The 14,238-nt window shown below is 41.6% G+C and overlaps 1 gene segment (V, D, J or C); it reads right to left on the bottom strand.

The window, feature by feature from the left end:
- Positions 1–12,231: 12,231 nt before the first annotated feature.
- On the bottom strand, positions 12,232–12,841 carry LOC101839642. The segment is given in 2 exon segments: positions 12,232–12,653; positions 12,747–12,841. Coding segments are annotated over 2 exon segments (468 nt in total).
- Positions 12,842–14,238: the final 1,397 nt, after the last annotated feature.

The raw sequence follows: 14,238 nt of genomic DNA, 5'->3' as shown, positions 1-14,238 counted from the left end.
GTTCTTCTGGAGGCTCATTGAGAATGAGATGGGGCTATTCAGATAGGCCTCGGCTTTTAGCCTGAGCCTGAGGCCACTTTGCATTGAGGGAGGATCCTGAGAGCACAAATGGAGGCACAGGGCAAGGTTTACACTCTTTTCCCAGGTGACTGACATTTGCCTTGTCTTTCTTAGAGGAGTTGGTGCCAAAATAATCAGAAATAATTCACTGCTTCTGTCTGGATTCCCACTTACATATAAACAGGAAATTGTATGATCCACAGTGTGCCTGTCTTGGGCACAAAACAGATCCACACTCATGCTGGGCAGAGAGAAGAGGGTACCACATCCTCAGTGAATATCTCAGCAAATTCCAGCAGAGTGATAGGGCTGTGATACACTTCAGCCTCTTAATGCTGTGAAATAAGCATGAAGGATCTACTTAAAATCCTTTCTTTGCCATCGAAGCTAATGTTATTCATTTGACTCACCTAGAAAATCCAACTTGTATGGAAACAACTCACAAACATTTTGTTCCTGTGATATTTGATGTTCATCTGAGAGGTGATCCCTGGCACGACACTGATTTTGTTGCCATGTCAGTGATCTCAGTGTGTACACCTGCTAACTCAGTGTCACCATTTGTGGAAACCAGTCTTGCTACCTGCTGTATGCAATTTGCCTGTCTGACTGTCCATCTCCTCTTCCTTTTATGTTTCTCTCCTTTTGTCTTTACAACTTGAAGCACATTAGAATATCTGGATCTTAAATGTGATTACTGCTTTGGTGAGTGTTAGAGGATCAGGTTTTCATAGCAGGATATAGGGGGTTATTCCGATTTTTTTTGTATCTGTTGATGTTTGCTTTATTGCCAAGTAGTGGTCGATTTTAGAAAAGGTTCTGTGTAGTGCTAATTAGAAGGTATATTCTTTTTTGTTTGGGTGGAAGGTTCTATAGATGCCTGTTAAACCCAATTGTTTGATAACTTCTGAAGATACAAATGAGTTAAATGGAATCTGTGAAATAGGATAATCAACTCTATCCTTTCATGGAGTCAGATTGACATAGAAGAAAGAAACTCTGGGCATTTCTATTTCCAAGGTAACTTGGCAAAATGGCATTCATTTAAGGAAGCTGTGGAGTACAAAAATGGAAGGCATAAATTACAGATTTTTTCAAAATTCCCAAACCTCTTTATTGAACTTAACCTGTCACCAAATGTAAAAAATATGGGCTCCTTTGAAATATCTGTGTATATCAGGAAATTTATACATATATGTGTACATGTATGGAATTTATAAAAACAAGTGCCATTTTATGGAATATCACCAGGAACTGGATATCTTAGAGGGCTTTGGGTAAACCATTTATTCTGGTATGACAACACAAAAGTTGAGTAGATTTTGACATTTAAGGGGTCTTTAGAGGGTTTCCTTGGATGGAAGAGGAAATCATAGGTGCTGACATAAAAACAAATGCTCATGATATATGTCCCAGAATTTCCAAGTTCTGAAGCAACACCATAATGTTCATGGGAGTCTCCATAGGACCTCAGCGACCACTGCTGGTCCAGAGTGTCCCTGCAGGGAGGTTTCTCTTCATGCTCACATTGGAGTTCCCTCACTTTGTATTTGACACAGAAATACATGGCTGTGTGCTCAGTTTGCAGATTGTTCAGTTTTAAGAAAACTTGGATCTTGGAGGTGTCCTGGGTGATGATGTCTCAGGATTTGAGAGCTGAATTATAATCAGTTCTTCCATCACTCTGTATCCTTCCAATTAATTCCAGACCCTTTCCTGGAGGGTGGCAGACCCAGTGTACACCACAGCCAGTTAATGAGAACCCAGAGATAGTGCAGGTGAGAGACAGGGTCTTTGATGGCTGTACCAGGCCATGTCCTGACTCCTTCAGCTGTATGTGGGAAGGGACACCTGGAGACAAACAACATCACCAGATGCCATACATCCCAGAATGACATGCATGTGTCCCTCTCTTGACAACATGGACACTTACAGCTTGGAAAGGTCACCAGTCAGAGGAGCAACACCAGGACAGACATGCTCTGCCGGAGGCTCCAGTGAGAAGGAGATGGGGCTGCCTACCTAGGCCTGGGCTTTTAGTCTGAACTTGAGGCTGCTTTGCACTGGGGGAAGATCCTGAAAGGGTAAAAGGATGCATAGAGAAAGGAACCCCGTTTCACTTAAAAGTGTCTGAGATTTGTTTTAATCTTCTCAGAAGAACAGCTGAAAAAAATGGAACATTTCTACTTTTGTCTGGATATCCATTTCCATGTGAACAGAAAATTATGTGATCCACACTGTGCAGGCTTTGGATGCAAAACAGTAAGTCCACAGTCGTGTAGTGAGGGCAGAAGATAGTGTAATACCCACAGGGCATATCCTTGTAAATTCAAGTTGATTTACTCACATGATATATCTTAGCTCTTAGTGGTGGGAAACCAGAATTAATGACCTGGTATAAATCTTTCTTCCTAGTGTCAGTTGAGGTCATATCATTCTTAACAATCATATAGAAAGTTCAGCTTATGAGACAGCAACCTACAAACATTTAGTACTCTTGATTTTTAATATTTGTATGAGTGGAGATCCAAGGAAATTGAATTGCAGCTTTACCCTTGGCATGCCTTTGTCCCACATTTGTGGGTCTTGGTTTTATAATGTGAAATTTTTAGAGAATAACCTTGTCCACAGCCTCATCTCACAGGCTGTATGTTAGTCATCAATCCCTAGAGGGACCACATAGAAAGATCAGAATTCTCTCGACATGTTTAGTTTTGGTGATTTGTTAACTCTGACCCCACAACTAACCTCCTAGTCAGTTTTCACTGCTGGGCAGTTCTGCAGACTACAGGTTTATGTGTAAGACACACAGCAAGAACTATCTTCCTACAGTTGGAAACTCTGGGAAAATCAAAGTGATATCCCAGTAATAATAGAACACATGAGAAACACCCAATGCACATATATGTTGAGTGTCCACACAAGGTCCCATGAAATAACTGTGCTGATCTCAGCTGTGAGACAGATTTTTAGGTTGCGACTGTCAAAGTTAATCTGCAAGAATTTCAGAGCTATGGATTTGGGATTAAAATAATCCTACCAGTCATGAGATATTTCAGTGACAAAATGAGTGAACAATCATATTCAATCATGTTTATCAGTGAGATAAACTTGAAGTAGAAATCTCAAGTGGTGAACATCTCTGGTCATCTTGCCAGAGACCTCATCCCACCATTGAGACCACTTCCTACTACAGTCATCAGATGAGTACTGGTATTCACCACAAAACTGGCTTATTTCCTCTGATTGTCTGAGATCCCCTGAAGCAGGTACTGTCTTCTCTGCACACTGGAGTCACTGATGGAATGAGATCAACTGAAGTAGGGCCTGTCTTCACTACACAAATGTGTCAGTGATGGGATAAGATCCACTGAAGCATCCCTGTCTTCACTTAACACTGGAATCAGGGATGGAATTATAACCATGGATGTACGGCCTATCATCACTTCAAACTGGAGTCAAATTGCTCTCTGTGGATTCTGTGAAAACTGTGTGCCAAATAAACATGGTGCAACTATCTTTTTGTGTGATAAGCTCTGCAGCAGCATTGGAGAAAAGACAGGACAGGGAGACTGTGGTACATTAGGACACCTGTGCCCCCAAGGACTCCTTCCTCACCTTGCTGAACTTCTTTTAAATAACTTCAGAAGCATAGAATCAAACAATTCTCCCTGATATCCCCTGCACCAGCCAGTGTTACCTTACCCAATATCCTGTTCTCTTTCATTTCCTTCCAAGGATGTGAACTTTTCTTACAGAATACACATATTAATACAGTTTTTTTATTTTGTCTTTCCAAAAATCCAACCAACAAGTAACTCAGTAAGGATACAGAAAAAGAACCACATTCTATTTGCTGACATCAAACAACCAGGAGAAAAATCCTCCCAAGGCCCTATGTCTGGGATTTCACTAAAAGACCTACATGCAATGTCTTAAGGAGAACGAAGTGTCTTAACTTGTGTTACTATTGCTATGATGAGACACAGTGACCACAGAAACTTGGGGAGCAATGGGTATATATTTTTTTATTTTAATTTAATTTAATTTTTTTAATTTTATTTTCCAGTTTAAATTTAGATAAGAATCAAGGTTGCTTCACAAGTCAGTTCCAGGTCCCTCTCCCATTCCCTCCCTTCCTCCCGTGCCCTCCCCTCCCCCCGCCGTTATCCTCTCATTTCTCCAGGGAGGGTGAGGCCCTCCATGGGGGTGTCCATAGTGTGTCATTTCATATAGGGCAGGGCCTAGACCCTTTCCCAAGAGTTCTGGGTGAGAGTGCACCTCACATTGTTCTATTGGAGTCCAAAGTCCGTGTGTATACTTGGGATGGGTACTGATCTGCTGCCCAAGGCTCAATAGATTCCCTAGGCCTCTTCACTGACACCCAGATTCAGGGGGTCTTGATCAGTCCCATGCTGGCTTCCCAGGATAATGCCTGGGATTCAAGAGTTAACCTTTGTCTGGTCAGCTGTTTCTGGGGGTTAAACCAGCCCAGTCTTAATCCCTTTGATCATCAGTCCTCCCTCTCTGTTACTGGCTTTCTTGAGTTCAGCTCAGTACTTAACCAAGGGAGTCTGCCTCTTCTTCGATCCGCCACTAAATAAAGTTTCTGTTTCCCAGACTCTCTGGCCATAGGATTGTAGGCTGGCACTCCCCAGATCCATGTCTAAAATCCATATATGAGAGAGTACATGCCATGTTTCTCTTTTTGTGACTGGGTTACCTCACTCAGGATGGTTTCTTCCAGTGTCATCCATTTGCCTGCGAATCTCATGATTCCATTATTTTTTCTGCTGAATAGTACTCCATTGTGTAGATGTACCACATTTTCTCTATCCACTCTTCAGGTGAGGGACATCTAGGTTGCTTCCACGTTCTGGCAGTTACAAATAAAGCTGCGATGAACATAGTGGAACAGACCTCTTTGTTGTATGAATGGGCATCTTTTGGATATATGCCTAAGAGTGGAGTTGCTGGGTCTTGTGGTAGGTTTATTCCCATTTTTCTGAGGAATCTCCACACTGATTTCCATAGTGGCTGAACCAGTTGGCACTCCCACCAGCAATGGAGGAGTGTCCCCCTTTCACCACATCCTCTCCAGCATAAATTGTCATTGGTGTTTTTGATTTTAGCCATTCTGACAGGGGTGAGATGGTATCTGAGAGTTGTTTTGATTTGCATTTCCCGGATGGCTAAGGATGTTGAGCACATTCTCAAGTGCCTCTCAGCCATTTTAGACTCCTCTATTGAAAACTCTCTATTTAGTTCTGCAGCCCACTTTTTAATAGGGTCCTTTGGTGTTTTGGAGACTTGCTTCTTGAGTTCTTTGTAAATTTTGGAGATCAACCCTCTGTCAGATGTGGGATTAGTGAATATTTTTTCCCATTCTGTGGGCTGCCTTTTTGTCTTGCTGACTGTGTCCTTTGCCTTACAGAAGCTTCTCAGTTTCAGTAGGTCCCATTTATTAATTGTTGATCTTACTGCCTGTGCTACTGGTGTTATGTTCAGGAAGCTGTCTCCTGTACCAATTCGTTCAAGGGTACCACCCACTTTCTCTTCTAAGAGGTTCAGTGTGGCTGGATTTATGTTGAGGTCTTTGATCCATTTGGACTTAAGTTTTGTGCATGGCGATAGACATGGATCGATCTGCATTCTTCTGCATGCCAGTCTCCAATTATGCCAGCACCATTTGTTGAAGATGCTTTCTTTATTCCATTGTATATTTTTAGCTTCTTTGTCAAAGATCAGATGTTCGTACGTGTGTGGGTTAATACCCGGGTTTTCAATTCGATTCCATTGGTCTACCTGTCTATTTTTGTGCCAATACCAAGCTGTTTTCAGGACTATAGCTCTATAATAGAGCTTGAGGTCAGGGATGGTGATGCCTCCGGACGTTGCCTTGTTGAACAGGGTTGTTTTGGCTATCCTGGGTCTTTTGTTTTTCCATACAAAATTGATTATTGTTCTTTCAAGGTCTGTGAAGAACTGTGCTGGGATTTTAATGGGGATTGCATTGAATCTGTAGATTGCTTTTGGCAGGATTGCCATTTTTACTACATTGATCCTACCTATCCATGAGCATGGGAGATCTTTCCATTTTCTGAGGGCTTCTTTAATTTCTTTCTTTAAAGATTCAAAGTTCTTACGATACAGGTCTTTCACTTGTTTGGTTAGCGTTACCCCAAGGTATTTTATGTTGTTTGTGGCAATTGTAAAGGGTGATGTTTCTCTGATTTCTCTTTCAGCCCTTTTATTATCTGTATATAGTAGGGCTACTGATTTTCTTGAGTTGATCTTGTAGCCTGCCACTTTGCTGAAGGTGTTAATCATCTGTAAGAGTTCCCTGGTAGAGTTCTTTGGGTCATTGATGTAAACTATCATATCGTCTGCAAACAGTGAAAGTTTGACCTCTTCCTTCCCAATTTGTATCCCCTTGATCCCCCTTTGTTGTCGTATGGCAATAGCTAGGACTTCAAGTACCATGTTGAAAAGGTATGGAGAGAGTGGACAGCCTTGTTTTGTTCCTGATTTTAGAGGAATTGCATTGAGTTTCTGTCCATTTAGTTTGATGTTGGCTGTTGGTTTACTGTATATAGCTTTTATTATGTTTAAGTATGTCCCTGTTATCCCAGATCTCTCCAAGACCTTTATCATGAAGGGGTGTTGGATTTTGTCAAAGGCTTTTTCAGCATCTAGTGAGATGATCATGTGATTTTTGTTTTTCAGCTTGTTTATATGGTGGATTACGTTGATGGATTTTCGTATGTTGAACCATCCCTGCATTCCTGGGATGAAACCTACTTGATCGTGGTGAATGATTGTTTTGATGTGTTCTTGGATCCGATTTGCCAGTATTTTATTGAGTATTTTTGCATCAATGTTCATGAGGGATATTGGTCTGAAGTTCTCTTTCTTAGTTGTATCTTTGTGTGGCTTGGGGATCAAGGTTATTGAAGCCTCATAGAAAGAGTTTGGCAAAGACCCTTCTGCTTCTATTGTGTGGAACACTTTGAGAAGAATTGGTATAAGCTGTTCTTTGAATTTCTGGTAGAATTCTGCACTGAGGCCATCTGGACCTGGGCTTTTTTTGGTTGGGAGACTTTTGATGACAGCTTCTATTTCCATAGGGGTTATAGGTCTATTTAAATTGCTTATCTGTTCTTGATTTAGTTTTGGCAATTGATAGCTGTCCAGGAAGTCATCCATTTCCTTTAAATTTTCGAATTTTGTGGAGTACAGGTTTTCAAAGTATGACCTAATGATTCTCTGGATTTCCTCAGAGTCTGTTGTTATGTCCCCCTTTTCATTTCTAATTTTGTTAATTTGCGTGTTCACTCTCTGCTGTTTGGTAAGTTTGGACAAAGGTTTGTCTATCTTGTTGATTTTCTCAAAGAACCAACTCTTCGTTGCGTTGATTCTTTGTATTGTTTTCCTGGTTTCTACTTTATTGATTTCAGCCCTCAATTTGATTATTTCCTGGCGTCTACTCCTCCTGGGGGAGTGTGCTTCTTTGTGTTCTAGAGCTTTCAGCTGTGATGTTAATTCTCTGGTATAACTGTTCTCCTGTTTCTTCATGTGAGCATTTAGCGCTATGAACTTCCCCCGTAGCACTGCTTTCAAAGTGTCCCATAGGTTTGGGTATGTTGTGTCTTCATTCTCATTGAATTCGAGGAAGTCTTTAATTTCTTTTTTATTTCCTCTTTGACCCAGGGATGGTGCAGTTGAGAATTATTCAATTTCCATGAGTTTGTAGATTTTCTGCAATTTGTGTTGTTGTTGAATTCTAATTTTAAAGCTTGGTGGTCTGATAAGATGCATGGAGTTATTCCAATTTTTTTGTATCTGCTGAGGTTTGATATGTTGCCAAGTATGTGGTCGATTTTTGAGAAGGTTCCATGTGGTGGTGAGAAGAAGGTATATTCTTTTTCATGTGGATGAAATGTTCTATAGATATCTGTTAATCCCAGTTGGGTTATTACTTCTATTAGCCCTTTTGCTTCTTTGTTGAGTTTCTGTTTGGTATTCCTGTCTAGTGGTGAGAGTGGTGTGTTGAAATCTCCCACTATAACTGTGTGGGGCTTTAGATGAGATTTAAGTTCTAATAATGTTTTTTTAACGAATGTGGATGCCTTTGTATTTGGGGCATAGATGTTCAGAATAGACACTTCCTCTTGGTGGGTTTCAGCTGTGATGAGTATGTAATGACCTCCTTCATCTCTTTTGATTGATTTTATTTTAAAGTCTAGTTTGTTAGATATTAGGATTGCTACCCCGGCTTGTTTCTTGGGTCCATTCGATTGAAAAATTTTTCCCCAACCTTTAATTCTCAGGTAATGTCTGTCTTTAAGGGTGAGGTGTGTTTCCTGTATGCAGCAGAAGGATGGGTTCTGTCTTCGAATCCAATCTGCTAGTCTGTGTCTTTTTATGGGTGAGTTAAGGCCATTAATATTGAGGGATATTAATGACCAATGATTGCTCATCCTTCTTCGATTTGCGATGGTTGTTGTTGGTGGAATTATGTGTGGCATTTCACCCCTTTGTTCTTTTGGCTGTTGGTAGAGAGAGATTCTCTAATGCTTATGTTTTTCTGGTTGTAGTTAGCTTCCTTGGGTTGGAGTTTTCCTTCCAAAATTTTCTGTAGGGCTGGGTTAGTGGACACATATTGCTTGAATCTAGTTTTGTCATGGAATATCTTGTTTTCTCCGTCTATAGTGATTGAGAGCTTTGCCGGGTATAGTAGTCTGGGCTGGCATCCGTGGTCTCTTAGTGTAGGTAGAATATCTATCCAGGACCTTCTGGCTTTCAGCGTTTCCATGGAGAAATCAGGTGTAATTCTGATAGGTCTGCCTTTATATGTTACTTGACCTTTTTCCTTAGCTGCTCTTAATATTCTTTCTTTATTCTGTATGTTTGGGGCCTTGATTATTATGTGGCGAGGGGATTTTTTTTGTGGTCCACTCTATTTGGTGTTCTGTAGGCTTCTTGTACCTTCATTGGCATGTCTTTCTTAAGGTTGGGAAAGTTTTCTTCTATGATTTTGTTGAATATGCCTTCTGCCCCTTTGAGCTGGATTTCTTCTCCTTCTTCTATACCTATTATTCTTAGGTTTGGTCTTTTCATGGTGTCCCATATTTCCTGGATGTTTTGTGTTAAGGATTTGTTGGATTTAAGGTTTTCTTTGGTTGATAAATCCATTTCTCCTAGCGTATCTTCAACACTTGAGATTCTCTCTTCCATCTCTTCTATTCTGTTGGTAATGCTTGTATTGGTAGTGCCTGTCTGTTTGTCCAGCTTTTCTATTTTCTGCCTTTCTTCAGATTGTGTTTTTTTTAATGACTCTATTTCAGTTTTCAACCCTTGCAGTGTTTGCATTGCTTCTTGCAATTTTCTGTTTATCTGTTCGTCCGTTTGTTGCCTTTTATGAATTTTTTGGTTTGTTCTTTCTTCCATTTCTTGCATTTTTTGGTTTGTTTTTTGTTCCATTTCTCGCATTTTGTGCTTTGTTTCTTCTTCCATTTCCTGCCTTTTTTGGTTTGTTTCTTCTTCCATTTTTTTCATTTTTTGCTTTGTTTTTTCTACCATTTCTTGCATTTTTTGCTTTGTTTCTTCTTCCATTTCCTGCCTTTTTTGGTATGATTCTTCTTCCAATTCTTGCATTTTTTGCTTTGTTTTTTCTTCCATTTCTTGCATTTTTTGCTTCATTTCTTCTTCCATTTTCTGCCTTTTTTTGGTTTGTTTTTTCTTCCAATTCTTGCATTTTTTGGTTTGTTTTTTCTTCCATTTCCTTGAGGGATTTTCCAATATCCTCTTTTAGGGCCTCTATCATTTTCATGAAAGTGCTTTTAAGGTCGTTCTCTTCTGCTTCATCCGCATTGGAATGTTGGGGTCTTGCTGGTGTGGAGTCTCTAGAATCTGGCGGTGTCATATTTGTTTTTCTGTTGCTGACTGTGTTTTTGTATTGTCTCTTTCCCATCTCTTCTTCTAGTGGGTACAGAAAGAGCCCCTTACTGGTCTGGGGACGAGCGTTCCCTTTTGGTGGGTGCTAGCAAGTCCAATAATCTGGTGGTTCTTCTATTCCTTGTCCGAATGCTGGTCCCGTGGGTGGAGAAGAAGAACAGGAATCTGGGGCGCTTATCCTCTTACCTGGTCCCCTGGACCCTATGCTGTGTCCTGTTGTACTTGATCCAGAACAGCTACTCCCCTGGTCTCCCTGGGTCCTCTGGTTTCCTGGTCTCGTTGGTGAGAGAGAAGACCTGGGGTCTGGGTGCTTGGCTCCCGCCGGGATTGGGAGCTCTGTGCAGTTCCCAGGGGATCTGCAGGCACTGGAGCACAGGCTGGGAAGCCGGCCTGTTTACCTGATGCTGCTGGAAGAACCGCCGCTTCGCTGGTCTCCCAGCCTCCTCTCCTTTCCTGGTCTCGTTGGTGTGAGCGAAGATCCAGAGTCTGGGGTGCTTGGCTCCCGCCGGGATTGGGAGCTCTGTGCAGGTCCCAGGGGATCTGCCGGCACTGGAGCACAGGCCGGGAAGCCGGCCTGTTTACCTGATGCTGCTGGAAGAACCGCCACTTCCCTGGACTCCCAGCCTCCTCTCCTTTCCTGGTCTCGTTGGTGTGAGCGAAGATCCGGAGTCTGGGGTGCTTGGCTCCCGCCGGGATTGGGAGCTGTGTGCAGGTCCCAGGGGATCTGCAGGCACTGGAGCACAGGCCGGGAAGCCGGCCTGTTTACCTGATGCTGCTGGAAGAACCGCTGCTTCGCTGGACTCCCAGCCTCCTCCGCAATGGGTATATTTGACTCACACATCCGCATCACTGTTCATCTTAACAGGAATTGAGGACAGGAACTCAAGCAGTGCCCCAGCCTCAATGTCTACATTAAAGGTGTGTATCATTCAGCCTCCTCCAACAAGACCACCCTTCCTCCAACAAAGCTGCATCTCCTACTCCTAGTAGTGCCACTCCCTATGAGTTTATGAAGGCCAAACACATTCAAACTGCCACAAAAACCCAGCTCAGAATTAGTCATAGGTCTTCACATCATGTTTCTGTGACAGCACTGCAAATAAGACCCACAGAAACATGAAAGGAAGGAAAGAGATTAATATATTAAATCAGATAAATTAAATTCAGGGGAAGTGTATAAGCTAAGTGTTAACATTTAAATAGAAAGGAAAAATAAACGCATTCCTAGTTGTGTGGATTAGGAACTCTTGTCAGCTAAGTGATGCTCACTGAGTGTCAACAGCTACATTGCCCTCATGTCTCAGAGTTGTGGCCTCATACCCATTTTATTACTATCGCCACACTGGGTCATGGCTGGGTCTGTTGCCCATATTCTGTGTGAGGATGACATAATAATGAATCAAGGCCATTTCTGTTCATGGGTCACTGACCCTGCCTAATTTCCTTGTTTTATCTAACTGGGACCTGCATAGTGCTCTAACCATGGAATCTTACCGAATCTCTGCTCTGAGTCCAGGGCTCCACAATCTCAAGGGTTCTTTGTGTTTTTCAGGATCTGATCCTCATCCCCATACAGCATCATCCACTCTGTGTGATCCTCTATGTGCTGTTCAAGTCAGAGTACATCCTTCATGAACTACATGTATAATCGGCTGTGGAGATTGCTGTGTAGTTCAAATTCTTAACACACAAAAACAATGACCTGTGTTTAGTTCTCTGTAACTATAAAAGAGATAGGTGTGGTAGAGAAGCAGTAAGCCGACTTCTGAGATGTAAGTCGTTATGATCAGTGGCACTCACAGGGCAACCAAGGTAGGTAGTTGGTGAGATCCAGGCCCAGTATTGAAACTTATCTCAAAAAGCATTGTGCAGGTTGATAGAGTACATCACTTCATACCAACGTGTACACAAACACACAGATATACACAGAAAGACACACACACGTTATTTCTCTGCTGTGTTACAGTCTAAAGGTCTGTGAATCAAGAAGAGGACCTTGGGGAGTCTAGTGTTAGTCTTAGGACTATATGGGCCAAGGGTGTAATTAAAACCTTATTTGCTGAAGGAAAAGGCAATGTGTGAAGATAGATATATAGATGATAGATAGATAGATAAATAGATAGATAGATAGATAGATAGATAGATAGATAGAATCCATGAGTTTGCTATGGAGAAACAGCCCAGACCCTGAGGAGTCCAGTCCTTTATTCCATTCTAAATAGCCTCTTCTGTGAGCCAGAGCTCTGTGTGCTCCCAGCGCCCCCTGCTGGTCCTGAATTTCCTACAGGGAGGTTTGTGTCTGAGCTCACAATAGCATTCACTCACTGTGTCTCTGGTACAGTAATATGTGGGTGTGTCCTCAGATTTGAGATTGTTAATTTGCAGGTACAGAGTATTCTTGGCATTGTCTCTGGAGATGGTGAATTGGCCCTTCACGGCGTCGCCATATTCTATGTAACTACTGCTACCACTAATGTATGCGACCCACTCCAGCCCCTTCCCTGGAGCCTGGCGGACCCAATTCATTTCATAGTTACTGAAGGTGAATCCAGAGGCCAAACAGGAGAGTTTCAGGGACTTTCCAGACTCCACTAATCCTCCACCAGATTCAACCAGCTGTGCCTCACAATGGACACCTGCAAACACAAAGAATTCTGATCCGAAAACTGTCACAGCATGTTTCTTTTTCATGTCCACACACAAACACGCATCTCATCTATATTAATTACCTTTTAAAATAACAACAAGAAAAAGCCAAATAAGCCCCAAGTCCATCGTTTTTGGTCTCTCCTCTATACTGATCACACAGTGTGAGGAGCTGGGAATCCAGACCTGGGCTACTATGCCTGAACTTCAGGGTCAGGGGAGGGCTGGTTTTCATGGGCTCACAGAAGCCTCATTTGCATGTCTTCCTGCTATAACAAGCTCTGATTTTGGGCAGTGCTCAGAGAACGTATATGCCACAAAGACAGTAATATCAGGTACTCAAATTTATACAATGTGGCAGCTCTATATGCACCATTTTCTTGTGAGCGATTCACCATATTTCACTTGGTTCTCTCTATGACTGTGAACAGAACTTGCTGTGTGTGTATACTGACATGTCTCCTCAGTATAAATGTGTAATGCAATGGGTCCACACACAGTTTTGTTTCTACACAATAGCTATATCTGTGGTGGACCTAGTTCCTCCATGATGAGTTTCGTAAACAGAGTCAGACTTGCTTACAGTGCTTGCCACAATTGCACCTGTGCAATGAGAACATAGATTGCAAAAATTCTTTCTCCATGATGAGAACAGAAGTGGTAGCAATTCCTTCTCAGAGATGAAAACAATGGTTGTTGTAACTCCTTCTCTGCAATGAAAACAGGGGCTGTCACAGTTCCTTCTCTGTTAAGAGAACACATGAGTGTCTCCTGAATTTTCTCATTACTGACAGTATTGTGCTAAAGCATTTGGATGTTGTAAGTGTGAGATCCTTGTCACTGTCTGCTTACAGCTCAGTGTTTTCTGTGCAGTCAAATTCCTATTTACAGCAAACTCACATTTATGCTTCCTTACTTTCTCCATTGGATTCCTTAAAATTCCTTCCACTGTCCTCTTCATCTTTTTACCAGGCAAATATAACTGTCTTTATGTTCTTTTAGATTATTTTCATTTCACCGAATTAATACATTTGGCATATCCAAGGATTTTCATGAATTTTTAGGATGATTAGAACTTTATATCACATTATTAAATGAAGTAGAGAGGAGCAACACCTTAAACAGGAGTGGAAACATATACAATATATAAAAAAGCCTTAATTTGAATCAATTTACAAAAATTCACAGTAATGCAAAATATTTGAGAATAGTAGCTGTTTTTTAGTTCAAAAGTGGACTCAATAGTCCACCCTTTAATCCAGTCATTTCTATAATGTATCCCCTATTTTCTCTTCAGAATGAGATCTCTGGATCCACTCTCCTTTGGCCAGCTTTTTTCCAGACCATGACCAATAAGAACATGTAACCAACCCTACTGAAAGAAGACAAACCTCCATAATGCTATGAATGACCAAAAAACCACACACCCCACCTCTTTGGAATGTGGGTGTTGTGTTTGATAGAAGACTTCCTGTTGTCTATGTGTGCAGGCATCCCTATAGGACACTGAGAAAACTGGGATAATGGTCAAGTAGTGTGAGAGCTAACTGCATTATTTTTGTTTAGTTTCATGTG

This window comes from Mesocricetus auratus, unplaced genomic scaffold, assembly GCF_017639785.1.
Source record: "Mesocricetus auratus isolate SY011 unplaced genomic scaffold, BCM_Maur_2.0 Super-Scaffold_15014, whole genome shotgun sequence".
Classification (NCBI taxonomy): domain Eukaryota; kingdom Metazoa; phylum Chordata; class Mammalia; order Rodentia; family Cricetidae; genus Mesocricetus; species Mesocricetus auratus.
Note: the sequence above shows the minus strand (reverse complement) of the source record. Positions and strands in the feature narration are given on the sequence as shown.